Here is an 18,208-nt window from a genome sequence, read left to right on the forward strand (position 1 = left end):
ATGCCAGGTTTTCCTGTCCTTCACTATTTCCTGGGGTTTGCTCAAACTCATGTCCATTGAGTCGGTAACTGAGGTATCATTAACACAAACTTTATTTACAATAATAATCAGATTTTGTGATACACAATGATTAAATTGTACATTGCTAACAACAGCCATAGCTCAATCCAGAAGAAATTTCAACTCTTAGGACCCTTATGACACAGTCTGATCAATAAAAAAAGACTTGGAAGCATAAAATATATTCCATGAAGATAAAATGATATGGCAGAAGTGGAATGAAAATGTTTTCAAGGAGACAAAAGATCAATATAAAATCCTAATTGGGAAAAATCTTGTTGATGTTCAGTCACTAAGTCGTGTCCGACTCTTTGCGACCCCATGGGCAGCAGCATGCTAGGCTTCCATGTCCATGAGATTTGCCAGACAAGAATACTGAAGTGGATTTCCATTTCCTTCTGCAGGGGCTCTTCCTGACCTCCGGATCAAACCTGAGTATCCTGTGTCTCCCGCATTGCAAGCAGATTCTTTACCCACTGAGCCCACCTATGAGGTCCACTTAAAAGATTTCTGTAATCACTTAATTTTAAAATGTCATTCACAATTCATGGGAACTTATTTCTTTTTTAACTAGTTAAACTTATGATAAAAATAATTTTAGATATTAATTTAAAAACAAGTGAGGGAAATACACAACAGACTTCTAGGGGGCATCTGAATTAAAAGAAAAAAGTGGGGCACATGACTTGCTGCACACAGCTTTCCTCAGCCTTGAGAACCTGCAAGCTGTTAACGTCAGTCCTTCAGACGTGTTCTCACTTGGAAGGTGCTTCCTCTTCCTTCTCCTCGCTAGCTTTACCCTGGCAAGCTCACCCTCGAGCTTCATGTCAACTCTACCTGACAAGGCTTCTATGTGCCCAGACTAAATGAGATCTCCTTATTATATGTCCCTATGGTACTGAGAATTCCCCCTTTACATAAAACTCACCCCACTGCATGGGGTTAAAATTTGTACATGGTAAGGAATTAGAGGCAGAAGGTGTGGACTGACTACAGCCTAAGAGGTGGGCAGGCGAAAAGGAGAGTAAATTTGTGACTGGGAGTCTGCAGATAAGGAGGCTGCAGAGCACAGGGGATAATCGAGTGGGAAGGGGCCAAGTTTGGATATAAACAGAGGACAGGGGCAGCTCAAGTTCTCAGTGTCCCCATGCCAGAGCCTGGCACGACTTTACAACCTGGTGACCAACAGTAATACAGGGATAATCCACAAGAAGTAACATATTTACACATATCACACACATTTACTGACTTCCTGGGTACAGACTGTAATGTTAACACTGAACCAGTTTTACCCCTTCCTATCTGTGTGCTTAGTCACTCAGTCGTGTCCGACTCTTTGCAACCCCATGGACTGTAGCCCGCCAGGCTCCTCTGTTCATGGGATTCTCCAGGCAAGAACACTGGAGTGCGTTGCCATTTCTTTCTCCAGGAGATCTTCCTGACCCCAGGATTGATCTCCTCCATTGCAGGTGGATTCTTTGCCTTCTGAATCACCAGGGAAGCTTATCCCTTCATACATTTCCCTAACTGTACAGATGTCTGGTCTCATTTCATTCAAGGAAGCATGGCGACACTGACTGCGCACATTATCCATATCCATGACTTTTCCCTCCAATACAAATCTAGTTCTCACTGGGCATTGCTTTCCACAGAAAGAGGGGTGTGCTCGCTTTGGCAGCACATATACTAAAACTGGAATGATACAGAAAAGATTAGCATGGCCCCTGTGCAAGGATGATATGCAAATTCGTGAAGTGTTCCATATTTTTAAAAAAAAGACCGAAAATCCTGTTGAAAATCTCTCTACTGTGAATGCTTACCTGCTGGCAATATGCACCTGCTGGGCAAACACTTGTTCCTTGAGCAATTTCCATTCATCTGGCTTTGTCCCTCAGGGTGACCATTTATCAGTCATGTTACATGTCAACTGTGTAGAGACAGTCAAATCAGGTAGCCACAGTTCTGGACCTGATTACAATTTTCCACTAAAATGCCACTAAATCCATTTGGCTGGGCTTCCCTGGGTTCGATCACTGGGTCGGGAAGATACGCTGTTGAAGGAAGTGGCAACCCACTCCAGTATTCTTGCCTAGCGAATTCCATGGACAGAGGAGCCTGGTGGGCTACAGTCTTTTGGGTTGCAAAGAGTCAGACAGACACTTTCACAGGCTTGCATTCAGAAAAAAAAAGTTTTTTCTTTTTTCACTTAAAGGATTACACAGTAAACCACACTCACTGTAGTCAAAGGACAGTAGAAGAATTCAGAAGGCCTAGGAATCTGTTTTCATAACAATAAAACAGCTTCCCTGATGTCTTAGATTTTTGTGAAGGTCACAGAAGTATGTCAGTACTTTATTCCACATGTCCATGTGGACATGGCAACCCACTCCAGTATTCTTGCCTGGAGAATCCCGTGTACAGAGGAGCCTGGTGGGCTGCAGTCCATGGGGTTGCAAAGAGTCAGACACGATTGAAGTGACTGAACCACCACCACCACCACCACCATGCAAGTACCTTCAAGAACGACTCAAAAAATGGAGCTAAGCATAAGCTATCAGAAAGACATTAAACAGCCAGGCCTGGGGAAGTGAAGCAAGAGTGAATCTGATAAGCCTGGAAGGGAAAGGAGTTTGGGTGAGGATGGATCCATGTATATGCATGGCTGAGTCCCTCTGCTGTCCATCTGAAACTATCACAACATTGTTAATCTGCTTCCTGCTGTGCTGTGCTTATCAGTCCTGTCCGAGTCTTTGGACCCATGGACTGTAGTTCTCCAGGCTCCGTGGGGATTCTCCAGGCAGGAATACAGGAATACTAGAGTGGGCTGCCATGCCCTCCTCCAGCGGATCTTCCTAACCCAGGTCTCTCCGCATTGCAGGCGGATTCTTTACCATCTGAGCCACCAGGGAAGCCCGTTCATCTGCTATACCCCAATATAAAATAAAAAGTTTAAAAAAATAAAATTTGGCATCCAACAATTAAAAAAAAAAAAAGAGTGAACCTGATAAAACAAACTAAAGAACCTTGTAAAAAGGCTGTCCAGCTATGCGTGAACGTACAGTGAGAAAGAAGGGACCTGATTCGGACACACGCTAGAGGGCGAGTGAAGGGCAGGAAGCGGGGTCCTGGGCACCCGCGGGGGAGCAGAGGCAGGAGCCGAGGCGAGCGAGCGGGTGGGCGCCGCCGTGAAAAGGAAGGGCAGCCGGGCTGTAGTACCCAGGGCGAGAGCCCCGAGAGCGCTTGTGGCTCTTCTGTAACTGCCCCGATTGTCTCCTGCTGGCCTTGACCCAGCCGGCCTGACGAATCTGTCAGCCGGGCAGCCAGGGTCTGCAGCACCTTCAGGGTGCCGAGCTTCACCTCTGCGCCCCACGGGAAGGGGACATCTCGGCTCGAGGGCGCATCCCGGCGTCCAAGGGCCCTTAGACGTGCGAGCAGGTGGTGGGGCGTCCCCTGAAGCCCACTCGTGCCCAGAGCCCGGCCACAGGCACACGGCCAGCCCGATCACCTCGTCGGCCGGCACCCACGGCACCGCGTCCCTACAGACAGTCACCACGTCGCTCCCGCGTGAGCGCCCCCGGAGTGGGGCGGGGCCGGGAGACCTTTGGAGCATGCGCAGTAGCCCGAACAGGGCAGTCCACGCCGCTGGGCAGCAGTTGCGTGTCAACCGTCTATAGTGCTCAACCAATCAGGAGGCGAATTCTTGCAGCGGGGCCCCCGCCCCCAGCGGGGGACTATGGCAACGGATGGCCTATCGGGAGGCGTGTTGTTGGCGCGGAGCCCCGCCCCCCGGCCGGGGCAGAGGGTCATGGGGTGTGAGCGGTCCTGAGCTGCCCGCCCCTTGAGGGCCGCGGCGTCCCTTGCCCCGGGCCGCGATCAGCGCGCCCCGCCCTTCGCTGGCCAGCGCGCCCGCCCTCCGGCGGCGGCCCGGTCCATGCGGCTGGGGGGCGGAGGCCCGAGCGGGCGCGGGCCGGGCGTCTCAGGTGCGGCGGGCGGCCGGGCGCGGTGAGGGGGCGGCGGCGGGGCCGGGCGCGGCCAGCTGATTGGCCCGCGAGCGAGGGCCTCGCGGCGGCGGGAGGCGGCGAGGCAGCGCCGGGCCGGCGGAGCGCCGGGCGCGCGGAGACGGGAGGATGCTGCTGTCCCTGGTGCTCCACATGCATTCGGTGCGCTGCGTGCTGCCGGCCGCCGTGCTCTTGGGCGCGGCGCCCACCTACGTGCTGGCCTGGGGCGCCTGGCGGCTGCTCTCCGCCCTGCTGCCCTCGCGCTTCTACCAGGCGGTGGACGACCGGCTCTACTGCGTCTATCAGAGCATGGTGCTCTTCTTCTTCGAGAACTACACCGGGGTACAGGTGAGGCCCCCGCGCGCGGGCCGCCGCCCCTGCCGCTGTCGGGGGGCCCGGCGGCGGGGTGGGGGTCGCGGGCGCATCTCCCAGCTTCGACCCGCCCGGTGCCCCCCGGCCGGTGCAGGTCCGGCCCTGGGAACACGTGCCGCCACCCCATCCTCGCCCCGCGGGCCACGTTCAGGGTCGCGCTCCGGGGTTTGGCCCGATGCTTCGATGCGGGCACCCCCAGTCTCTGGGTGTAGCTGCAGGAACGCTGTTCTGCGGCCACAAGTGGCATCAGCCGCTCCCCCCGCCCCCGTCTCCCCGCTTCTGTAACTGTCTGTCTCGTGCTTGGCGAAGTCGGTGCAGATGGACATTTAAGTAGGGCAGGCAGTTGACAGTTGCTGGCGTTTGGTCTGAGAGGAGATGGTCGTGCTGGAACTCCGAAGTGCACTTTTAGAAATCGGAGACCCTCTCTGTAAACAGATTGGTGTTACTCTTTGGACAGGCAGTGCAACTTTGTGTTTCGGGTTCTTCCCCAGGATGATTGAAAGCTGGGCATGAAAAGTAATCCATTTGTTACTGTAGAAGCCTTACCGGAGATAACATTCTTGCCAACTTTGACGAGGCTTAAGTGTGTAGCTAATCTTTTTTGTCTTTCTTTCTGTTCTTTTCCTTCTCTGTAGAGAATGGATTATTTGTAGACTAAATTTGTAAAACAAAAGTAGAAGGCCCTCATTATTTGATTTTTTGAAGTCTTACACAAAAATAGCAACTGTGGGAAAAAAATGTAAATTTTCCTTTTGTTCTTCAATTTGGGGGAAAAAATAGACCTTAATTCTTGGTTTTCCTTATACCCAGCCCTCTTCTTTCCTTGGCGCGGGTGCATTGGAGTGAATGGGATGGCATTATTTTGTCTTTTTGTCTTTTCTCCCCCTGTGCTGTTGCTTACACCCCCTTGTCCACCAGCTACTATTTTGAATTTGCAGTTGCATTGCTGTTGATGCCTGATGACTCTGAACTTGCCCCAGTTGGAGGTTTGGGGGAAGGGAACTAGAAGCCAGGGCCTCTGTTTAAATCAGTATTTGTGTTTCCTGAAAGAAAGACTGCTTTTCCAGATAATGGTTTCCTGATCTTTCACTTTTACAATGGGCTTCATTTAAAATTTTCACTAATTCAGAACAGTCATTTCCCCACTGTGTTCTTACTTCACCACGTTGTTTAAATGTATGGTTTTGTCATGATACGTATTTAACTTTACGTAATATGTCAGTTTGTGCAGGCTAGGAAACAGACTCAGAACATATAACACAGTCATTTACCTCTTCGAAAAAGAACTCTACCTACAGTGGTTTTTTTGTTTTTGTTTTTTTTTAAATTTTAGTTAAAAGCGTGTATGTAACATGTCCCATCCAGTACAACATATATGGCTGAAGTAATTTGTGTAATAAGTTTCTTATTTTAAAAAGCGGGTCTGAACTTGCACGGTATTTCTAAAGTTGTATGTCTCACCTTACATCTGTTCAGTATAGACCTCAGCACATGGTTTTTTTAAATGTTTAGTCTGTTGATGATCAGTTCTGTTCAATTCAAGGATTCCTAACAGACTTCATCAAGGACCCACGCTAAATAAAATTTTGAATTATACTTGAGACCATCAGACATCCTTTTATAAATACATGAAGAACCAGAATCTAGTGATAATCTTCTAAATGTCAGGATTCATTGTTCTTATGTATTTAAAAAAATGTTGCACTTTCTCCTCCTTCATACTGGAATATATGAAAAACTGATCATTGATATTTGCAGACCGAAATATATAGTGATAGGCAACATGCCTCCTCATTAAAACCTAAGTATTTTAGTTACTTTTTTCTTCCGCTTAAATCAGTTAGTAACAACTGGTTTACTTTAAAATAGATTTTACACTAATGACTGCTAATCCCTACCTCCCTAAATGCTAACATGATACATTGTAACAGTCAAATATGAAATTTGATATGAAATAAATTTACTTTTTCAATTGACCTGTTTCAAATATAAAATAGTTTAAATAACACTAGAAGACAGAGTTAAGTCTAAGATTTTGATGTTTATATAATGTGTTCAATTAGAATACTCTAATAATTTATACATTTACTTGAAAGGTTGTTTCAAGTTCCTCAGAAACCTCAAGGCCTTCATATCTGGAGGCCATTTATAGCTAGCTCTTTATTTTGGTAGCACTGTGTCCTCAAAAGTAGTGCTAAACTCTTAATGAGATAAATTTGTGTTCTGTATCTTGTAAAAAGCAGGCTTCCCAGGTGGCGCAGTGGTCAAGAGTCCTCCTGCCAATGCAGGAGACGCAAGAGACACGGGTTCCATCCCTGGGTCAGGAAGATCTCCTGGAGAAAGGAAATGGCAACGTACTCCAGTATTCTTGCCTGGAATATCCCATGGAGAGAGGAGCCTGGCAGGCTACAGTCCATGAAATCTCAAAGAGTGAGACATGACTGAGCATGCATCTTGTAAAAGCAGCTAAGCTATTAGAATGAAACGTGGATTTAGAATCAGAGAAGGGACCTCACAAGTCCAAGCCCTTTATCAAGTTTGGATTCTTTCTGCATTTCTGCTAAAATGTTGCCCAGATTCTTCTCAAATATCAGTAGTCGTATGTAGAATATAAATTTTTCCTTGTCTCCTTTTATTTTCTCCTTTCTCTACTGATTTATCATCCACGTGAAGACTCTTAAAGACCTTAGACTCCTACCTTCAGTTGAGCTAAGAGGCACAGACCCTGGAAGATGCTTAAGTAGAATGACACAATCTTTGAAAGAGGAACTTAAACATTTCTCAATCAAATATGATTCCAATCTAACACAGTTTAAGTCCGGCCAGGGAACAGACTTATAAGAAAATCTTAGAGAAATGTAATTAGAACCTTGTTTTTATACTGTCTAGAAATATCAATCCTGGCCTATAAGCAACACAGTTATTTTGGGTTGCATCCATATAAAAATTTTTAAATTATTTTTCTAAGTTACATGTGCAATAAAATATTCAAACACTGCAAAAACATTTTGAGACAGTTAAAGTTCCCTTATCTACACACCCTCTCCCAGCCTGCAACAATTTGGTGTGTAACTTTGGGTTTCTACCAGAAGCTTTTAAGTAAATGTATGAATTTTGGTGATACTCCTTCTCCATTTTAAATTAACTTCTTGGATGGGTTTTATGAGTTTTATAGTAGCACTAAATATACTGTAACCTATGGGGACACCTCTGCCATTATGATGGAAAACAAAAGAGGGCTCTCTGTATATACAGTTTACTTTCCCTCTTTCCTAAATTGGTCTAGTTTTATAGACTTCATAGAGTCTTTTATGGACTTTTATAGAGTCTTTGTGACTCTGCTAGATTATTCAAGAAGGCTATATCAATTGTTATGAACCACTCTGAGCTTTTATACTTCAAGCAGGAGTAACATGCCGTATTTTATTCCGTTGATAACTGAGTAAAAATGGAGACTCCTACGCATGGGCTTCAAGGCTGTCACAGTTCCGCCCTGGCCAGCTTTTCCATTCACTGATTGCACTTTTGCACAACTGCTGCTTCCTTCTCAGTACCCGCTCCCCCATCCCCGGTGCATTCTAAAGAATGCACCTTTGCACTGCTGTTCGCAGTGTGCTTTCTTCCAGCTCAGGCACTTTTCCTCATTGCCTGTCACAATCTCACCTCATGTCAATGTCAGGATCACTTATATGTAACATTAACATGTAGTATTAACAGAGCAGGAACATATTTTAATATATATATGTATTGTCCCCTTTCCATGATTGTAGCTCCTTGGAGGTGGCTAGAGTGACTTGACTTGATGATTCCTTTTTAACAAAAGGGCAGAGCACTCTGCACGGGATGCTGATCTGTGTTTCTTTGGAAATGTGGGCACATCTCACTTTTAATGCATGGGGGCTCTTAAATGGCCCTAATAGTTGACCAAAGACTGAGAATAAGGTCAGAGACCTTATAAAAGGAATTCTGAAACAGCTAGCAATATAGAGAAACTTTTGTATGCTTGTCAATAAAACCTGCACTTTTTTTTTGCAATTTTTAAAGATAAGCAGTTCTGTCAGGTTTATTTTGTTTACTCTGCTTCTTTGCATGAATTAGCAATGAAAACCCCAAATAAATAAGTGTTGCCTGGGGATTTAGAGGGCTATATGTGTGTGTAAGTGTATGTGACAGTTAGAAGCATAGAGAAATGATGGAGGTGATTCCTGGAAATGGGGTCATATTAAGTGCTAACCACATGCGAGGCACCAGCGTTTCCATTGATAAAATAGCCTCTGTTCCCAGCATACAATTTAGCAGTTAGAAAGAAATCAGTTTTTGTTTTTTTAAACTGATTGTATAATGGGATGTTACAAAATGACAAAACGAGGAAAGGGCGGAGGAAATACTGGAATATAACAATACAAGTGGTTACTTGACTGGGGGAAGATGATTCTGTGTTAGATGCTGGTGGTGAAGCTAACTCCTCTTGTGTATGTGTTAGTCGCCAAGTCGTGTCCGGCTCTTTGTGACCCCATGGGCTGTAGTGTGCAATTTCTCTGTCCATGGAATTCTTCAGCCCAGGGGTGCATATATCATTTTATGAATAACAGAGGACAATAGTCTGTGGAGACACAGCTAGATCGAGGAGAGCTGTGTTGGGTTCCTGGGGCTGGTAAATGGTGGGGTGGTCCCTGGGAAATGGGTTGAGATAAGGGTGTTGAGTAAGGTTTGCTGACTCATTGATGAGTGGAGTTTAATGTTACCTTTTCAAAGGGAAGTTTAGGGGGAGGACAGCGAGCTGTGTGTGCTGTTTCTCAGTTGCCTTCAGCTCAAAATAATCCTCATGTCAAAGTGGCATATTTTGGGGTGGATATTCAGAGCCCTTTCTACAGCATCATGTATATTGAAGGACACTGAAAGAAGTTTTTTGTTTTTGTTTTTTACAAAATTCGTATTTCAGTTTGCATGCTGAAAGAAAATAGGTATTACTGAGATCAGTTCAGTTCAGTCACTCAGTCATGTCCGGCTTTTTGCAGTCCCATGCGCAGCACGCCAGGCTTCCTTGTCCATCACCAACTCCCAGAGTTTACTCAAACTGAAGTCCATTGAGTCAGTGATGCCATCCAACCATCTCATCCTCTCTTGCCCTCTTCTCCTGCCTTCAATCTTTCCCAGCATCAGGGTCTTTTCCAGTGAGTCAGTTCTTTCCATCAGGTGGCCAAAGGATTAGAGCTTCAGCTTCAGCATCAGTCCTTCCAGGGAACACCCAGGACCGATCTGCTTTAGGATGGACTGGTTTGATCTCCTTGCAGTCCAAGGGACTCTCAAGAGTCTTCCCCAACACCACAGTTGAAAAGCATCAATTCTTCGGCACTCAGCTTTCTTTATAGTCCAACTCTCACATCCATACATGACTACTGGAAAAACCATAGCTTTGACTAGATGGACCTTTGTTGGCAAAGTAATGTCTCTGCTTTTTAATATTGAGATAAATGAAGAATTTTGTTTGCTTTTTGAAGAGAAAGTATGCTGTATTTTATGTCCCCAAGGCATTGTTGGGTGGCTATTCCACTGTGTGATATATGTGATTACTTTAGATTCCATTCTGCCATCCCTTTTCAGGATACGAAAGAGGGAGTCTTCAAGTAGTTTACAGATCATGAGAACAAACCAAAAGAAAGGTAAGGTGAGATCCCTGTAAGAGGTCAGTGTGCCACCTAAACCCAGGTCTGCTGAAAGCTTTCTTTGTGCAACCTAAACGAGCTTGTTTGACTGGAGCAGAGCTGTAACTAGTGTGTTTCAGTCACAAAGAAGATAATCAAAGGGCATTTTTATTGTCTGTTAAGTTAGTAAAATTAAAAGAGAACATTGTTATTTTTCTCTAGAGGGATTTTACATGAGTTTTTAAAAAATAGATGAACCCCAAATTGAGCAATGAATTTGTGATGAACCTAAAATTACTCAGAAACTTAGGAAGAACCAAAAAAGCCATGTTTTTCACGTGCCTTGTTTGAAGGAACAAATTATCTGCCAGTGAAGTGATTGTAATTTGAAATACACGTACTAGAAGACTCACAGAATGATGCCTTAAATAAGTTACCGGTGCATTTAAAGTATTTGTTTGTACCCCCACCTCTTTACTATTGAAAGTGAGGCATAGCTTTATCCACTTGTGAGAAATACAGGTGCAGCATGTTGAGGCAGTGAACATCTGTTGAAAAGCACCTGGGTGCTGGGCTCTGGGCAGAACAAGTATGAGGTCCCTGCCCCTGAGGAGCTTGTGAGCCTCAGGGGGAGTGTGATGTGAGCTGGAAATAGGGGTACACAGGGAGACAGGGTTTACTGGGATGCAGAAGTGGGAGTGATGAATCTTGGGGTCCAGCTTGTTAGAAGGCAGGAGGGCTTCCGTGAGGAGGTGAATCAACGGTGTGAAAAAGCTGATCCAAGATGACTACAGTGAGAGAGTGCGGGTGGCTTTTAGGCAATCATAGAGTCATTTAACAATGAATGTGTATGGGTTTTTGTAAGTTATTATGAATTTTTTTAATTTGGGAAACTCTTTTTGTTGTTTTAGTTGCTAAGTTGTGTCTGACTCTCTGCGACCCCATGGGCTACACCACGCCAGGCTTCCGTGTCCTTCACTGTTTCCCAGAGTTTGCTTGAATTCATGTTCATTGAGTTGGTGATGCCATCTATCCATCTCATCCTCTGCTGCCCCCTTCTCCTCTTGCCGTCAATCTTTTCCAGCATCAAGGTATTTTCAAATGTCAGCTCCCGTCACTTCAGGTGGCCAAAGTATTGGAGCTTCACCATCAGTCCTTCTAATGAATATTCAATGATGATTTCCTTTAGGATTGACTGGTTTGATCTCGTTTCAGTCAAAGGGACCTCCAAGAGACTTTAGTACACATACACATATATGTGGTACATAAACATTACAATCATGTACTCCTTTCTTTGGCTAATTAATACTTATTTGAAGTACTTAGTAATCAACGTCTATTGCGGTAAGGTTTGCAGTTCATCATTTAACTTACTTTGCTTTTAGAGCTTTTAAATTTTCAAATATTAACGGCAATTCTTTGTAACTTTCATTTCTGTTGAATTTCAAACAAGTTATAGTGACAAATTGAAAAAAAAAAAACGTAAAGGCAATGAATCCAAACATCTGCTTTGAGATCCTAACTCATGTTAGAGGCTTACCATCTTCTTTTGCACCTCAACTGGAAATAGCTTTTATTTCAGTGAGATACATATTGAAGAATAATCTTAAAAGTATAAACTATGCATTTATTTTCCCTTTAGTGGCTATGAATTAAGATTTTGTTCCTTTCACATTTTGCCCATCTGTTTTGCCCACCAGAATTCGTTACTTATCTTACTTTTTCTAGATACCACTGAAGATCTGTTTTTAAACACTGGGCCTGTTGAACTTTGTTATTGAGATTATCAAACTAGATTTTGAAAATGTCAGTTGTTTGGAAGCTATGGGGGAAATTAGTGAACCTCAGGAAAAGCAGAGGTGGCTTTCCTGCGAAGCTTTTTGGTTCATGGTTGTATCTATAAACAAAAGTACAAAACTGATGTTTCAAGGCCACTGTGGTATATAGTATGTGAACTAAGCCCAAATAGTGAAGGTGTGGGGTCTTCTTAAGTGGCGCTGTTGACTCATCACTGGTCGCTGAGCAAGGCAGCTTGGCTGTTGTGTGCTCGGCCTGCTGACGTTTGAGGCTGTGGCACTGGACCCAGTGATGGCCAGACGCCATTCTAATGCCGGTGTGTGTATTGGTTGTCTTCACTGCTGGAGACTGTTTGTCATGAGATTAGGTGACTGTGCTTATGTTTGTGGCTTTCTTTTCACCCTCACCATGCTTGTTTTATTTTAAAGTTGAATATATTTAGTTTTATAGGAAATAAATTTGCAGTGCTATGTTTTCTATATGATTGATAACTATCATCCTGTGAATACCCATTATTTAAATTTTTAAGTTTATTTTTGACACATAAAAATTTTGACCTGTTCATGTTATTCATTGTGATGTTTTGGTATGGGTATGTATTATGAAATGACTACCACAATCAAACTAAAAAGAAAAAAATCCTTTTAATAACTTGTTTGTCAGCTGCCTTCAAAGGCTATAGTCTCTTAATGAAGTGAAAGGGAAGGAGAGTCCTCTGGGTGGCTCAAGTACTGCCTTCAGCCTGAGGGCAGGCAGGTCTCCAAAGACTGGTTTTCAGATTGAATCAGTTAAACCACAGCCTGAGTGGTATCTGTCCAACAGGCAGTCAAGCCAGAAGTTCTCTGTCGCAGTGCTTTGAACCCAGTGAGTTCTACCTAGAGGTCCCAAAGCAGCTCTGGCTCATTGCTGAGAGGGTGGATCGCTCACAAACTGGGACTCCACTTTTTAACCTTTCATGGATCAAGTCATCGATTTCGGTTTTTTGTTTTGGTGTTGATAAACTTTATTAATAAAAATTATTGAGCAAGCAGCTCAGTGGTCTGTGATGACCTAGAGGGGTCAGATGGTGGGGGTAGGGGGAGTGAGGCTCAAGAGGGGATATTTATATTAAAAAACTGCTGAGCAAATATTTAAACACGTATTACCCACATAGACTGAAGGCAGGAAGAGAAAGGGACGACAGAGGATGAGATGGCTGGATGGCATCACCGACTCAATGGACATGAGTTTGAGTGGACTCCGGGAGTTGGCGATGGACAGGGAGGCCTGGCGTGCTGCAGTCCATGGGGTCACAAAGAGTCAGACACGACTGAGCGACTGAACTGACTGACTGACTGACCCACGTAGCACTGTATAGTTTTCTGAGGAAGATAATAGAAATCTCATTCTGACTCCCTGGTCTCCAGAACTTTGTCATCTAGTTACATTTATCTACAGAGATACAGAGTCCTTGTTAAGGCCTTGTTGTTAAGATATTAATGAGTAGTGTTGTATTCGAAAGACAGTCTCTGTGGCTATCTGAAAAGATAGTTGTTGTCCAACTCTTTGTGACCCCACGGACTGCAGCACCCCAGGCTCCCCTGTCCTCCATGTTCTCCCGGAGTTTGCTCAAATTCATTTGTCCACTGGGTGGCTGATGCTATCTAACCATCTCATCCTCTGCCACCCCCTTCTCCTTTTGACTTCAGTCTTCCCCAGCATCAGGAAAAAGATAGATTTGTAGCTAATTCATAATCTTGAATAATCCATGATGACAAGATATGGAAACAGAAATGCCCTGAATAAAAAAATTACACTGTTAGGAGTTATTTCCTTTGAAGCCTTTAAAAATATACTCCCAATTTCTTTAAATGATTTATTATGAAGTATTTCAGACAAAACTACAGAAAGACTCCTGTAAGGAGCACCTGCGTACCCACCACCCAGTTAAAGACGTAAAACATGAATGCTGGAGTTGAAGCCTGCTGTGTACCCCCTCCCTCTCTTGCAGCCCCTCTTCCTAGGGATCTCTTGAACTCCATCTAGGGAGTTCTGTATGAAGTCATAAGAGAGTCCTAATCAGGATCCAAGTTTCCCCATTACTTCCTGGAGAAAGTTTTCGTCTTTAGCTTGGCTTTCAGAGGACACTGCATTCTGGCTCAGCTCTCCCTCCAGTCCGCCCGTGCCAGCTCCCTGACTGCGTGCAGCCCCAGTGTGACCCAGACCCTGCCAGGCACACCCGTGCTGGCCCCAAACGCTGCCACTCCATCCCTTCGTTCCCCTCTTCGTGATCATCCCTTCATCATCTCCTGTACTGTTATCGCACCTAACAAATGCTGCTGCAGCTCTGTGGTTGACAATTCTTTAAAATAGACTGTACTATCATAATATTTGCATTAGGTTTCATCACAGTTGTGTGCACGCCTGTGTCTCCCCCTGTAGGCTCTTTGAAGGACAATATACCTTATGAACAGGGTTTCAGATATTGTGAGAAATCAGTAAAAATTCCGGAGGTTGACTGATCATTGTTTCTCTTAACGACCATTAACCTGCCCCATGCTCAGCTTCTTTCTAGTCATGTGCTGTTGTTGATGGTCTCTAAGGCTCCTAAGAGAAATCGAATAGTTGTTAATCATGGATGGCATATTCATGACATCATGTTTCTGTCAATGTTTTGACATTGTCATATTTTGTATGTTACAATAGTACATGTTTTAAAATATCAAAATAATGCTTCTCTTTATTTTATCTTTTAGATATTGCTATATGGAGATTTGCCAAAAAATAAAGAAAATATAATATATTTAGCAAATCATCAAAGCACAGGTTTGTATTTCATTTGCATGAATCTTGGGTCTCTCCACACACAGTAGAGAAGTAATTAAAAGTAATGTTCTGATATATTTAAATGGATTTTTTGTTGTTGTAATTTTCAATGCAGATATTATATGTGACCTTGTGTTTTTGTAATTTTACTGTTTTGGAAAAATAGGACTGTGAAAGCTATGAATTTTCTTTGTCCCTCTGTTGGGTGTATGTAAGCTATTTTCTTTCCTTTTTTCTCTTTCTTTGACTGTCTCTTTAAAGACTCATGTATTCTCCCTTTTTAAGTTTTGTTTTTGGAAGTGAAATTTGTGAATCATACTGTATGAACATTTTAGATTTTTTTTTTATTGTTAGGCTACAGAAAGGTTGTACCAATTTGTATTTATTCCTAAACACAGTATTATTTTCTGATGTCTGCACTTCCTTGTGCTTCTTCAAATGTTTTGGTTTAATTTTAGTTTCCTTTTCTATCAGAAGAATCACAGAAGACTCTGGTCTCCAATATAGCAGTGTGTACTTTAAATTAGGTCAAGGTGCTGTAAAGAAAAAAATTAAAAAGCCTTTTATATTGAAATAATTGTAGATTCACAAGGATTTGCAAAAATAGTGCATAGACTCCCATGACTCCGTCACCAAGTTTCTCCCAAAGGTGGCATCTTATATAATTATGCTACAGTCTCCAAACTAAGAAATTCAGGTACTTTTTAGTTCTCCAAATACTTTAGTCAAAAAGACATCCGACTTCATTATTTTTTCAAAGCTGTAATTGCTCTTGATGTACACTTCCTAAATTCCATTTTTATTACTTTTAAAAATGTAGTAAGCTCAAGTTCAAGACTAAAAACATACTAATGAATGGTAACAGCTGACTGGGAAATCACTGATGCCCGTGGCTGTCCTTTATCTTCATCGTGCCAGCTGTGTTTCTTCACAGTTACTTTTATCACTACCTATACCTTCGGAAAGGTTATGAAGGAGAAATGCCTCTTTCTCAACTTAGCCTATTAATAGTTACACTCAGTTTTCTAGGTCAAGAGTTGATGTTACAAAGAATGAATAGGAACTTGATGTATTTGTATTTCCCTAATTTTATTACCCTAACTGCTAAGACTCTTGGACTCAATTACATTTGACTTTAGGAAAGCAACCAGCCCTATGGTCAGAGTTTGTTTCTAACTCTGGTCTATAAAACAGCCTGACTTCCTCCTTTATTTTCATGCTTTCTCCAGTTATACTGACATATTAGTGACACAGTCTTGCTATTCCAGTCCTGCTACCGATGGCCAATCTTTACCAAGGTTCCAACATCCAAATAAAAAGGATTTCTGGTTCTAGGACAGGGAGTGGCTCATTTAGCCCACTTTTCTTTATATTGAGCCCCTGGTTAATTTTACTTACAGCTAGCTTTCTATTTAAAAGATCTCTCTTAAAATTCCTTGTTCAGGTTCCCTGCCAACTTGCCTTTTTCCAGGCTTCAATGGAAAGAATGTTCTAGGGACAGAGCTGTGGGACCAGCACAAACCTGTAGAATAAGGACTCTGACCATTTCCGGAGGCCACTGCTGTCCTTGATGTGCTTACCATGTGCTATCCTTTATATCCCTTACTCCAGGGTGCGGACTTTTGGGAAAACATGTGGAGGAATACAGAGTTTTCAAAACTCTTCAGTGTTTGCAACTGGAAGGGTAGAACAGAAAGTGTGAGGTCGGCAGTCAGCACTAGCTGATGGGAAAAAGCTGCACATCTCAGCGCGAGAACCCCGGCCGTCCACACCCTCACCTGACCTGGGTGCCAACCCCACACCAGTCAGCCATTAGGAGTTGGGAGGGTTGCTTTTTGAGTCCTTTAAAAAATCCAGGGAAAGCTGCGCTTTCACAGCAAGAGCCGGGGTTCAAGCCTTGGTTAGAGAGCTAAGATCCTATAAGCCGGTGGCGTGAGCTTAGGAACGTAACTAGACAGACATTTTAAATTACTTTAGAATTGTAGGCTTCAGTTAGAATATGGGCACATATAACATTTTGCCTGCAGTCTGAGGTTCTGCAGGCCCCTCGTTTATCCAGGGACGGGGTCCCTGGGCCTGTTGTGTGTGGGTGCCCTTTATGAAACCCTTTGAGACCCTGAAAACCACCATCGAATAAACTGAAAATGTCAGAAGCAGAAAGAACATTTCAAAGACTGCTGTTGAGCTTAGACTTCCCAGCTCATGCTCTCCAAGCCCTGCCAGAATGCCAGAGGCTTTTCTTGGCCTGGCTGGCCACAGAACTGGCATCTTCATTTGCCCCTCTGCTCCCTTGTTTTCACTTGCTGTGTGCCCTTGCCATCTCTGCATTCTCAGTCTCTGTTGACTGACTTCTCCAGAGTCAGCAGGACTGCGGTGGCCACTGTTCCTTTCCCTCTGCCTTCCTTCAGTCTCTGCTTTGAACACTCTGGACCTTTTTAATCTCATGAAACATTCCCTTTCCTTGGTCTGGGTGACATTTTTCTTAACTCACAGTGTGAATGGTGAGCAGACTTTCACTGAAAGGCCTGGGCTGTGGAGTCAGACCCCTGTTCATATTGCCATTCTACAACATGCTGTGTGTCTGTGAGCTGATGACTTAGCCTCTCTGAGCCTTGTTGGTCAGGTGTGAGTCATGTCTCCTGGTCAGGGATTTTAGGCAGTTTCTATAACCTGGCTCTAATCTCGCAGAGAGCCTGGCTCAAGGGCAGCCAACAGTAGGAGTGATGGTGTTGATGACGGCTAATCCCCAGGTCACATGGCATCCATGATAGGCGAGTACTTCACACGCAGGGTCCTTTCAGCCAACACTGTGCCCTTAAGAGTTGGAAACTCTTGTTCCATAATAACACAGTAGAGAAGAGCCTCACTTCTCTTGCTGCCTCTCCTCTGCCCTTCCCTCCTCTCTTCCAAGTTAATAGTATAAACTGTGGCACTGCTTGAGCTGGATCACCATGGAAGAATTCTTACACAGCTGCATTTCTTGATCTCTTAATTAACACAAAATTTGAATAGTTATTCAGTTCTGTCGCTCAGTCGTGTCCGACTCTTTACGACCCCATGAACCGCAGCACCACAGCCTCTCTGTCCATCGCCAACTCCCGGAGTTTACCCAAACCCATGTCCATTGAGTCAGTGATGCCATCCAACCATCTCATCTTCTGTCGTCCCCTTCTCCTCCTGCCCTCGATCTTTCCCAGCATCAGGGTCTTTTTAAATGAGTCACCTCTTCGCATCAGGTGGCCAATAAGAAGGTAATATCCCAACCATCAGTAACTCAGCTGTAGTCTGGTGTCTTCTATCTGAAACCTAGTGGAGAATTTTAAAAAATTTTTAAAAAGATGAAAAAATTGGAGGCACCAAGCTTGTGTGTTTTGACTACTTAAATGAAAGTCACACAGTCATGTCTGACTCTTTGTGACCCCATAGAATGTATAGTCCACGGACTTCTCCAGGCCAGAATACTGGAGTGGGTAGCCTATCCCTTCTCCAGCGGATCTTCCCAACCCAGGGATCGACCCAGGTCTCCTGCAT

General features: G+C 44.0%; 1 protein-coding gene, 1 long non-coding RNA gene and 1 other non-coding gene across 7 annotated transcripts in view; 2 read left to right on the forward strand and 1 right to left on the reverse strand.

Moving 5' to 3' along the window:
- Window positions 1-74: 74 nt before the first annotated feature.
- LOC145518002 (uncharacterized) lies at window positions 75-3,646 on the reverse strand. The gene is made up of 2 exons (XR_014062491.1): window positions 2,825-3,646; window positions 75-1,411 (listed from the first exon to the last, which is right to left on the reverse strand). It is a non-coding gene; the product is annotated as an uncharacterized LOC145518002 (long non-coding RNA).
- LOC145519238 (U6 spliceosomal RNA) lies at window positions 1,723-1,829 on the forward strand. The gene has a single exon (XR_014063655.1). It is a non-coding gene; the product is annotated as a U6 spliceosomal RNA (small nuclear RNA).
- A 202-nt stretch (window positions 3,647-3,848) lies between the features above and the next one.
- The window catches only part of AGPAT5 (1-acylglycerol-3-phosphate O-acyltransferase 5), a 40,398-nt gene continuing 26,038 nt past the window's right edge, over window positions 3,849-18,208 (forward strand). For 2 of the 5 annotated variants that reach the window (XM_081521378.1, XM_081521379.1), the window contains exons 1-2: window positions 3,849-4,406; window positions 14,608-14,677. In XM_081521378.1, coding sequence (XP_081377504.1) covers window positions 4,188-4,406; window positions 14,608-14,677 — 289 coding nt within the window. In that variant the 5' untranslated portion in view covers window positions 3,849-4,187. Of the gene's footprint in view, window positions 4,407-4,782; window positions 5,014-10,034; window positions 10,094-10,986; window positions 11,167-14,607; window positions 14,678-18,208 lie in introns of those variants that run through there. The other 3 variants (XM_081521382.1, XM_081521381.1, XM_081521380.1) reach the window with 3 other exon arrangements.

Source organism: Giraffa tippelskirchi, chromosome 8 (genome assembly GCF_054371585.1).
Source record: "Giraffa tippelskirchi isolate mGirTip1 chromosome 8, T2T-mGirTip1v1.2.pri, whole genome shotgun sequence".
Taxonomy (NCBI): domain Eukaryota; kingdom Metazoa; phylum Chordata; class Mammalia; order Artiodactyla; family Giraffidae; genus Giraffa; species Giraffa tippelskirchi.